The following is a 12,079-nucleotide window of genomic DNA, read 5'->3' as shown; positions in this document are numbered from 1 at the left end:
TTGGTTCGATTCTTTCTACATTAATAAACTTTGAATAAACAGCTGACCAGCACTCTGGAGCAGCAAACGGCTTGAACTCATCAATGTAAGTGACGTTGTCGATCACAACAACAGCGTGTTCAGAGCACGTTCACGACAATGGCAACAACAACTTCAGGTGAACAGCTCTTTGTGCAGCAGCGGTGGTGCAGCGTCAGGGTTCTGTGGACTGAGTCCAGCAGTCGTTCTTTACTTGTCACGGCTTGATTACTGCAGGTCACTCTTTAGAGTTTCAGAAAGACAGGCTGCAACCAGCATTACCAGGTCAAGCATACAGCCCATTCCGAACAGGCATGTTTAGAACAGACACTGCACGATAATAGGCCTTGTATAAAAAGCATGTTTAATCTTTGGAAGAACTACTGAAGGACAAAATACAGCTTTTTGCAAAGAGCATTTTGAAAAGTTGATTGTAATACTGCATGTTTATCTCTTTGTCTGCATCTCTTTGTACGCGACCGAAACAGCACAGGGATAAATGTGAGGCAGAGCTGAAAACATCTGGTGAATAAAGCGTGGCGAACTGGAAGAGAGTTGTGTGGCATGCTTTAATTTTAACAGACTTGTACTGAAGCTCACGCTGATCTGCACCTCGCTGTGTTCCCGTAGTCCGGCCCTGATACAAGGTTCTCATACACACTCACACTCCATTTGATCCTCTGTGGGTTCCAGTGTCTCAGTGTGATGAGGAACAATGTGAGCAGAGGGGTCAGGAAAAAAAAGAGAACCCCTTGTTCCTCCCTCACTGTAACGGTCCTGGCATGGCTTTTAATTAACTGGCACCGTGCCCGCCATGCCAGGCATTTAGTGGGCAGGAGGCCCCTCGGGCATCACTACAGATCATCATCAGGGGCTCAGCCTGGAGGTAGGCACTTTAATGAGCGAGTGCGTTACATTGCTCCTGCAGTAAACCTCCCCTGGATGCATTTTGGGAATTGCAGAGCTTCTTGTCTAATCAGAGGAAGCGTCTGATGAGGAGTTTACTGTGGCTGTTTTCAGCGCCAACACAATACATTTATAGAGCATAATAACAGACAGCTCTGGTTCCAGAAGTCAATTTCCCATTCATTTTCTCCACTGATGTTCATAAAATTCTTGTTAAAAAAAGTCTGGAACCAGGCCAACCAGCTACTAGAATCAGGGGAAAAGTATTGGAAAACGGAAAAAAGGTAAAGGTAAAAGTGAAGGAACTACGCATCCCATAAACCATTGCAAATTATCCCTTTCTAAAGACTTCCAGCAGATCTCCTTTTGAATGTAACCTTGTTGTTAACCTAGTTGTAGTAACACCATATGAAACGATCAGAGCTGAACAATGTAACATTGAGCTCCACCAATCACAGACGGCACTATTACACCTGAGAATTGTGGGTAGATTCTATCTCGACATCAGGAATTTATGTTGTGAACTAGTGGTTCCTACAGGAGCATCTAACATCATTTCACAATCACGTAGCTTGTGGTAAGTCTACGTTGGAAGGTTACAATATTATGGCTGATAATCAAAATGTCTGAAAATGAATGGGAATTCTACTACAATGCTCAGGAGTAAAGACAGTCAGTTAGAAGTCAAGTTAAAGTAAGTTAGAAGCAAACACTTTGTGGTTAACTTAACCTGACCTGATATACAGGGAGGCCCATTTTTTTTTTTAACTAATTAAGAATTTCAGTAGGGCCTCGGCTCGATGTGGGAGGCAGCCTCTCTAAGTTGACCTTGGCAGAGGAGAAACTCCTAATCTCTCATCACAGTTTACTTTCTCTTACATAACCCTCAACTTCGCACTGCTGCCGTAGCACAATACAGTGCAAGAAAGTACACTGGCACTTTTGTCTGCGTAGTCCTCTTCTACCAAAGTGTGTTTATACATACTCGTCTTCTGTTGTGGGTATAGTTTGACTGTGTGACTGAATGAATTTGATTCCCATGGAAATCCCCGCCCAACATCCTACGAGCTGTGCGCCTCCACCACGAAGAGCAAAAGAAACGGGCGGAGCCGCCTCTGTCTGTAGATTGATTAGCCAAGACTGCACAAGCACTGTCAGACAAACACATACACACTAACACGGACCTAACCAAACTCTGCTGGTACGTTTGTGTTTTTACATAAACCAACTCAGCAAAATCAAGGTTTTGCATGTCTGTGTGTCTGATGTTTTTGTCCGACTGCATCAAGGTGTGTGATTAATGAGGGCAGAAAACTAAAGTTCCTACTTACACTTTACACAAAAAAAAACTGGGTTAACAAAGGGAGGACTGCTATAGTGAAACATGCTGACATATGAGCCCACATGTGCAAGCTCCAACAAGATCTGCCGAGCGCAGCTCTGGGAAAAGTCAAGAGTGTCGCTGCTTATTTTCTTGGGAGTGTGTGAATAAGTTTTTACGTGCTCACTGTGCGCGTGCGTGTCACCTATTGACTGTGTGGGTGTATGTAGGCAAAGCCAAGATGAAAGACACCTTCCCCTTAAATGCATGTCCCGTGTGGATGGCTGCCACAGCACAGCACTTCACCCTGCGTGTAAACCCGATGACCAGGTAAGTAAGCGATGGTATCACAGTAAAACAGGACAGACAGAGATTTTTTCACAGCAAACAAAGTGAGCTGAGGGTCAGGAGGCGAGTTGGAAGTCAGTCTGAGCAAACACCTCTGCAGTGAACAAACACACATGCCTGGTAGGCAAGGAGTGGGATATTCCACCAGTTCCCAGCAACTTTTACCTGCTCGTCAAAAATGCCCTGTGATTAAACTGCCCTCTGCAGAAATACTTGTACTTACAGTTGTGTGCTTAAATAATAACAAGACCATGCTGCAATAATTTGCTTCTCTTGACATTAATACACATATTCTTATAGAATATGTGTTTTTACTATACTATAAGTACTGTGAACTCATAGCAGGAACTGGAATGGCCTTGATTGTTCCTTGTAGTAAGTAAGTGTGTGTGTGTGTGTGTGTGTGTGTGTGTGTGTGTGTGTGTGTGTGTGTGTGTGTGTGTGTGTGTGTGTGTGTGTGTGTGTGTGTGTGTGTGTGAAGCTAAAACAAGCCAGTGTTTTGCTCAATATAACATATATAGTGTTTTAATATTATCTTATTCATTAGTAACTTATTGTATAGAGAGGACAATGTAGACGTGGTTGTAAACACAACGATGGTGTTTGCAACTGCGTCACAGCGCGAGTGCACACATGCACCGTAATGGACGAGCTTCCAGAGCAGGATTCAAGTCTTATATAAGACTCAGGATTTCCCCCAGAATACAGTTTAGACGAGGCGTTAATTCAGACACATCTTGAAGCGACTCAACTCATGATCAATTCAGTTAGTAGATGAGGGTCTAAATAAAGCCACATTCACACATATTTGCCTCTGTTCCTTTTCCCCCTGCAGGTTAATGTGTTATTTCATAAGAGTCTTGTCATATTTTTTGTTTTTTGGGGAATTCACAATGGTGAGCTACAGAAACAGATTCTTTAAACTGTAAAATAATGGCCAATTGTAGAGAAGGGGCTTAAACATCTGACAATCTCCTGCTGCGTTCTTCATACAGTATATGAAAGTCAAACTCCAGAAAATGTCCAGACCCAATATTCTGCAAATTTTCCAGAGTTAATGTCTGAAAAGGCTTTGCTGTGGATATTATGGCACACGTAGAATACTGTCAACTATACCACAGAGCAGCTCACTTATAAAAGGTGAGATTAAACAAATGCAGTGCAGCAAATCTGTGTGCTCTCACCGTGACTGTTTCCATGTGGATGTGTCTGTCGTCCTGACCTCTGCACTCCCTTGTGTCCACCCTGTTGCCCAGCCTGGTGCCCATCCAAGGCCAAGTCGAGTGCAGGACCCAAACCCAGATTCCGCCCATTAGGGCCCAGATCCTTCCTCTTCTTGCCCTTCAGCCAACCCAGAGCCCGGCCGAGGGAGTGACTGCGCTTCTTGTGGCCCTTTTTGCCGTGCTTCTCCTGTGCAAAGATCTGAACCACGTCCTGGGGGAGCAGTTCCCCGAACCCCAGCGAGTCACGGTTAGACATACCACCTCACACTGGAGCTGTGCCCTGAAAGAGAAAAAAAAAGCAAAGAAGGAAAAGAGAACAAAGGTTAAGATAGAAATTCAAATTTCAAGCACCACATGTGCTGGCACTCAAAGAGAGGTAAGTATTAAAGTACCGTAGCAGTTATATTTTTTTCAATCGATTTACAACCTTTTCTTGCTACCACTTGGATTTTATTAATGTCACTAGAGAATTAAAATCAACTTACAGAGACTGAGATTTACTCTTGGTTATCCATTTGAGTGAACATAAACAATAACAACTGAGAAATACACTTAAAGTCGACTTTATTTTAATATCATTTACCATACAACCTTAGGCTGGAGCGATTATGAAAACGTTCATGGAAATCACAACCTCCGATATTTGAGAGTTGGCACAAACTGCTCAAATTCAAATATGAGTATATCTGATTAGTGTCTACCTTCCAGCTTTGATTTCCCATTAACCAAGGTCATTAGGGCACAGTCACACATATGACAATGCAGAGCGAATATGGCGAGTCAAAGGTTACCAAAGTTCACCTCCTCGCGAAGCCACACTGCGACTTGCTTTGCCACAGGAAGCGAAGGTTTTATTCACTTCCTCACACGCACAGATTGGAATTGAACGGGAGATGAAGGTTCGCCACAGCTACATTCGCCAATGTGTGACTGATGTAGTAGATACTGGTTCCTCCGTGAATACACCACAGAAGCAACAAAGTTCACAGGGATGGATTATGTCAAACAGGTTTCAAGTCTCAGCAGGGTGGATTTCATCTTGAAAAAGAGAGGTTATAAAAGTTTAAAATCAAACTAAAGCACGTACTATACTTTAAGGAATGTGTGGTAGTGATGTTAACTACTAACAACAGGATTTATTAAAAGCTGATGAATCCAGTTGTTTCGAAAAGAACATGTGTCCACAGTTGCACAGATGTATTCTTTAGAGGAACACCACTGGTATGTGTGAGCACACACTGGTTTGTATTTGTGTTTGTGCGTCTCCTTGGGCGATGCTCATTCAGCCCGCACGCTCGGCCTACACACAGACCCCCTACTGTCTTTAAACCAAACTTCACAGTTCTGCAAAGAAAGAACTGGCACCGCTCCCTTCATTCCATAACATGGAGTCATAATTCACAAAGCCGCACCCGTAGGCTCATGCACTCTTACACATGCACAACGGCACGACTAGGAAGAGCTGAAGAACAGAAAAATAAACAGTCGCCAGTGTGCAACGAGGCAGTTTCAACCAACCGTCTACACACATGTATCAATGTGGTTCCTGTTTCTTGTTATGTTTCATCGTCATCCTTCATCTTTTTTTTTTCATTCTCAGCACAGTGATCTCATCGCCTTCTCTGTGTCTCCCTCCACCCTTCACCTTGCTACGCTTCTTTACTCTGAGGCAGATCTCCCAGCCTAACTCTTCTGTAGCTCACACTGGGCTTCCTCCAGCCGCGCACTTTATTACATACTTATCTGCAAATCACAGGCTAAAAGTTAGAGAGAGCTCTTGATCTGACAGAAGTCAGAGCTTGTAAAAAAAGTTGAAAGACAGAGGGAGGGTGGGAGTGGAGTCTGGGTGAGAGAATTATAAATCCCTGGATGATGTGCTGTTGACAAAGTTCACGAAAAGTTTTTGGCTGTTATACTGTTTCAGGATCATGCATGTACAAAAAAAAGTGTACACAATGTTTTGCCTTTTTTTTAGATGTTTGTGCAGCACGATCGGTGGGAACCCCCGGTGACGAGACAGGAACAGAAACCACACAAAACTATGTTTCGTCATGTTCTCGGAGGATTACACATTTTTTCTTTTCCCAAACTGCCTCTCACCATCAAAGAGAGGCGAGTGGAGTGTGTATGTGTTTCTGTGTGTGATGAGAAGATAGAGGACTATGGTTTGGATGCAACATGTGGAAAAATGTTCAAGCAGATGTGGACAATATGAAGCCAGATGTCTTACATACTAAATACTGATCATAAATTCACCTTTCATCAGTTTGTAAAAACCTTGCAACGATCTGACCCCTTTATATGACCTCCACCAGAACTGATGTTTTCCTCTGAGTTTGTTTGTCATTCAGCAGGATAAGACAAAAACTACACAACCAATTTCCATTACATTTTGTGGGGGGTTGGGGCATGACCCAACAATGAACTCTCTTTCTTCAATTTATTTAATATCGCAAGATTTTCCATTTCCATTGATTTCTCAGACAATAGTTCATGGGTCTTGATTAAAAAAAACTAAACAATCAGACATGTTTAGGGGACTGATATTTATGAGTGTGTGTAATTTGGTGCAGATCAAAATAAAATGCAGATCTAGTGAATTTAAGTGTGGCTTCATGAGGGGACTGTTGGGCCTTGGCAGAGGTATGTGCACTCTACTGAGTCAGTGGCGGATTATAATGCACTCAAATACAACAGCTAATATGTTGCAATAGCTAATAGCTAATATGTTTAAGATACTCATTGTGTTTATTTTTTAAATTTGTCTTTCGTTTTTTTGTTGACAGTGTCAGAAATGTGTCAATTACATTATAGGTTTATCATAGAGGTTATAATTCAAGGTGGTGTTGCAGTGGATAAAATTGTATGAGGTGTTTCACACAGTCCAGTACAACATAATGACTATGTCTTCACTGCCAAAAACATGAACATAATAGGCTTCATAAACGGAGACTTTATGGTTACACTCCCAGAAGGAAAGGAGGGAGCGACTTGTTAGTATTTACTTTCTGGGCAGGATGAATATTTGCCATGACAATACCATCCCTCGAGCCACGCTGCTGGTTTGGCTCAAATAAAAAACTGGAGTTACTATAAATCTGGCTCTGGTCTGTTTGTATCCTAACTCATGTCAGAAGAATGCAGTCCATTATGAGAGGCTTTAGCTGAGGACCTGGATGCTTTTTGAAACTTTATTCATACTGTATCTGGTTCTTTTCTTATCGAAACCAGCTTAAGTTGTTATTCACTTCAGTACAATTGACGTGGAGCTGTCGTCCTCTGAGACGTGAGCTGCAGTGAAAGGCCAATAACAAGAAAGAGCATCCATCTCCTCATGGAGAAAAGTACGAGACCTCTCCCTCCTCTAAGCCCTGTGTTTCTCCTGCTCCAAATTACAGTCATTTGGCCATGACTAAGATCCGTGCATCTGTATTGGTTACGCTCACCAATAATCAGATGCCTCTCTCAGGAAAAAAAAAGTTGGGGGCGGGTTGGATTCATTCATCTATAGCCCACAGGCTGCCTGGGGGAGTGCAACAACTACTCGTATTATTTCCATTAGAGAGGCTCCAGTCCAGAGTCATGCTAAAGAGCTGTGGGATGCGGCGGGGGACCACCCAGCAGAGCGCTGTCTGTGTAGTGTGGCCACAAGGAGTCGACTCACGCCGCCGTTTGTTACACTAGACAACCTGCAATTTTCAGTTTTGCAAACAAATGTAATGATGTGAAGAATGCAGCATCCTCACCGCTCCATAAATATGTTGTATGTGAAGAAAATGTCTCCTAGGTGTATTTACTCAGTCACTCCACTAACTCACTCTCTCCACTAACTCACTCTCTCGACTAACTCACTCACTCCACTTACTCACTCACTCCGCTGTGGGGACGTGTTCCAACATGCTGTTTACTTACCCTTCACAAAAGACGTGAGGCCATCGCGTCGGACAGGAGGCGCCGCTCTAACAAGGCCAATCCTCAACGCAGTGTGTCAATACCTGCAGCGCAGAGCGATTATCTGTCATTGACAGCACTGTGTGTTTGTGTGCACGTCACCATAAAGCAAACCAAGGCCTGATAATAGTTTATACACCGTCAGGAAATAGACTGTGAGGACTATTGTATCTGGGGAACAGCATTTATTGATTATGTTCCTCCGCTAGCTGCACGTTGCGCAGCTTCAGGACACAAATTCCAGGGAAAATCTGGGACTCCTCTCCTACTTTTAGCAGGTCAACAGAGTCAAAGCAAAGCACTGATACCTGTCTGGCCTGAGGCAAGGCAGCGTCAGTTACTGTACAGAGCCAGAGTCCTAAATCCAAGATAATGCACCATAGATCTGTGTCTTACACTGGGCTTTATATTGTGCACTACTGTGACAAACTGGTGAGAGAAGCAAGAGGGAAAACCAGTTGTTGTTATATTTGAAAACCACTTTAAATCCAAGCGACAACTACAAACACACACCCTGAACAGATCTGTGTGGAGGCGGAATTGGAAAAATGTTTCAGTATTTGTTTAAACTGACAGCCTTTAGGGCAGGATTTAAAACTCAAACTAAACTCACTCCTAACAGTTGACTGCGTTTGGGAAGTTTTTCTAAAACAAATTGATATATTTTGTGTGACAAGCTGCAACCATGTGGTAAAGAGGTAAAAGTATTTCATAGAATTTTAAGATCTAAAAAAAAATAAAAAATTAAGCTGGAGGCTTTTCGCAGGCCTCAATTGTGACAGAACTTGCGGCACAGCCACACAATACTCATTTTAATCTCATGTGTAACCACATCCTTATCGATGTGAACGTTGTGAATATCACAGGCAGTGGTGGAGGGGGTGGTGTGGGGAAGTGGGAGCTCCAGGAACTGCAGCTTTGATGGCAGTGACTCACCGGGAGGCTGACGGAGCAGACGCCACCGCCTCACAGGGGGAATAAGGCCAAGCCAAGAGGGAGTGGCGCAGGCGGCGATGCAGGCAGCCACCTTTGTTTGAATTAGGACTGGCTCCATTTTAACCAGAAGTACATATCTGCGCCTGAGTGGCCAGGTTTCACAGGGTACGGGCGACTCAGCTGTCAGCGAGCGGAGGTTAAGGTCGGGCTGAATGTGGTTAGTCTAATAAGGAAACGACAGATTAGGAAGGTCTGTTTTTGGAGGAAGGAAGAGACGTCTCCAGTCCTCCTGCTGAAATCACCAGGGTAGAGGATTTACAGTAACTGCCGGCTTTGGTCAATAACAGTTTTGAAACTACACTTACAGTGACTTTGTAAGTAAATTGCAAGTCTTTAGCAGCGTATAAAACTGGTGTTACTGCACAGCACCTTTAGGCATCAACCAGGGCGTTGGCTGTCTTCTCTGGGCGTTATCAAACAAAGGAGAGCAGACTTAAGCAACCTTGTCTGGGCTAGAACGCTGCACACTCATGTGCAAATACTCAGTGCACAAGAAATGCACTCTGAAGGATGTGGAGGCGATGCTGTGATAAAACCAGAAATTGTGTCTTTTTCTGTGTGAGGCATCAATAAAAGGAAGTGTCTCCTCCATCAAAGTGAAGTTCCTTTTATAGTGATAGAGAGGATTTAAAAATATATAAATAATAGCAACAAATCGTTATGAAATTTGAATTTCAAGCGCAGGCGTCCATGATGGCCACAAGTTTCCAACAGTTTGGTTTCATACCAACACATGAGCACAAACAAACAGTGATGAATGAAGGGCTAACTGACAGCATGTGGTCCCTTTGTGTGTTGCAGGAAGGATAAAGTGTCAGAAAAAGACCGGGTAGGTAATGACGGTGATAAAAATAAACACAATAATGATGCAAATAAACCAAAATGCTGTGTAACTGAACTCACAGAGGTTGCAAACGCTGTGTGTGTGTTTGTGTGTGAGTGTGTGAGAGAGCGGTGGTACCGTGCAGAGATCCGTGGATGGGATAATGCGAGTTGGCGTGCTGCGAGGCCTCTGTAGCCATGCAGCGGCTTGTCTGCTAAGAGCAGCGGCTACATTCCTGAGAGATTGATAATTACCCACTGAGGAACTCTTCTCTCCAAATCTGCTTTCACCCCCCGACACACACACACACACACACACACACACACACACCACCCCGCCATTCATTCTCTACCCGTCATCCCCTGCCTCCCTCCCTCACTGCCGCCCCGACCATCCGTGCCACACATCCCCCCCTGACCGAGCCATGAAAGAAAAAAGGGGAGATAATGGACAGTGCATGACAGTCATTTTGAGCTAACATTGTAATATGTTGTTATCTGCACTGGCTGAGGTTACTGTTCAGAGAGAATGCTTTTCATAGGGGGAGTTACAAATACTCTACAGCGATGGAGACTGTACAGATTTTCATATCTTTGCATATGTTCGAAAAAATTAAATGTGTGTGTACTCATTTTTGTTACCTCTGTAGGACCTTTTCCAGCATAAACACTGATCTTGACAGGACCAGTAGACCTTGTGGGGACCAATGCCTGGTCCTAATGAGGAAATACATTATTTATGAGGTCACGGTTAACGTTAGGGATAAGGTTTTGGTTAGGCTGCACAATGAATGGAAGTTCAAAGCTGTGTGTGTGTGTGTTTGTGTGTGTGTCTTTTAAAAAGCCTTGCATCCATCTACATTTTTGTCTAGGGTTGCATCCAATTACCTTATCCATAATTGATTGATCTGCTGATTATTTCCTTGATTAATTAATACTTTTTTTCATTAACTTGTCAGAAAATAGCTAAAAGTTGCAAACAATCTCCCACAATTCAATGGGGCATCTTCAAATTCCATATTATATGTGACCTTCAGTCAAAGTCCCTTAAACTCCAGAGATGTGAAGAAGAATAAAGAAAAAAATGAAAACGAAGAAACTGTAACTGGGTAATTTCTGTTGAACAGTTAATCAGCAAAGGGATAATATTATTCTGGGTGGCTGATATACTGTAGTTGTCAACAATGTCTAATAAGTACTCTTTCTTAGTGTGTCATATAACTGCACAATTTTAGTAAGAATGTTGAACTATAAGAGTGCACCTCTGCTAAGGCCCAACAGTCTCCAATGTTCCACAATGGTAACCCTGACTATCTCACAATGTTAGACGGATCCTGGATCCACACCCTAATCCAGATCCACAGCAAAATCTATTGGATTCTTCCCGGACCCATACCACATCCTTCCTCCAAATTTCATGGAAATCCCTTCAGGTATTTTTGGTAATCCTACTTACCAACAAACCAACCAACCAACAAAGGTTAAAAGGGCCAGTTCCTACAATCATGATGGTCTTAGTAACCAATGTTTATTTTTTGTTTCTTTCCATAGAAATAGTGTGGAATGTAATGTGTCAGTGTTCTGAGATGCATCAGAGACAGTGGCTCGCCTCTGTAAAGTGTCATGTTTGCTTTTCTTCCAGGGGTTGCCAGGGGTCTGTGACTGGACTGCAGCCTCTGAGGAGCTTAAAGACCCTTGAACTGACAGGTCAGCCAGGGGCAAGGAAAAGAAGTTGTTGTGGAGTGGGCAGTGACCAGAAGACAAACACAGCTGGACACAGGTTTAAAAATACATCCTGGCCCTTGGGTGCTCTCTGCTCATGCTCCGGTCAAAACAAAAAGCCCTGACTGTAGCTGCCTCCAATTTCTTCCGGTCTGAAGATAACTACTCGGCCTGAGAGTCGACAAAATTGCTGTTTGGGAATAAAAAAAGAAAACCCCCCAAGTTTGGATGTAGAAGAACTCATGTGAACTCTTAGAAGATGAGAAACAGACACTGGCACATTCTTTTATTTTCTTTTACATGCCCTATACTGCAGCTCACAGCTACTGATTCAGTATTGATGAGGAGCCACAAAGTTAATCATCAGCTAATCCCTTTGATTAACAAGGTGCTTTTGTCCCACTCATCAGCCCCCCCACCCCCACCCCACCCCACCCCACACACACACTCATAATCATGTGTCTAACCATTACAACACTGATAGTTTCCCCTTCCCTTCACTGAGGTGCCACTTCATCACTTATGGGTCACGAGTGAACACAGTAAAAACTCTGCAGAGCAAAAGTGGAACTTGAACTTTGTCTTTGAATATTTGGGACATAGCTGCACATGTGTTTCTCCCAAAAATAGAAAGTAATTTCCAATGACTTCCTTATCCTCGTCCTGAAACCTCATCTTTCACTGCGTCTCTTCCTCGACGTCTTCTCTGTGAATCTCAGGTACCAGGCTCTGCTGTGTCTCCTATAGTGCTGACATAACACACCTGTAATCT

The 12,079-nt window shown here is 43.3% G+C and overlaps 1 protein-coding gene across 1 annotated transcript in view; it reads right to left on the bottom strand.

The window, feature by feature from the left end:
- Positions 1–12,079, bottom strand: part of LOC118116787 (uncharacterized protein KIAA1522 homolog) — a 31,936-nt gene that overhangs the window by 18,626 nt on the left and 1,231 nt on the right. Inside the window, exon 2 of the mRNA XM_035168654.2 lies at positions 3,778–4,096. Coding sequence (XP_035024545.2) covers positions 3,778–4,072 — 295 coding nt within the window. The 5' untranslated portion in view covers positions 4,073–4,096. The remainder of the gene's footprint in view (positions 1–3,777; positions 4,097–12,079) is intronic.

The sequence above is a fragment of the Hippoglossus stenolepis genome, chromosome 10, assembly GCF_022539355.2.
Source record: "Hippoglossus stenolepis isolate QCI-W04-F060 chromosome 10, HSTE1.2, whole genome shotgun sequence".
Taxonomy (NCBI): Eukaryota; Metazoa; Chordata; class Actinopteri; order Pleuronectiformes; family Pleuronectidae; genus Hippoglossus; species Hippoglossus stenolepis.
Note: the sequence above shows the minus strand (reverse complement) of the source record. Positions and strands in the feature narration are given on the sequence as shown.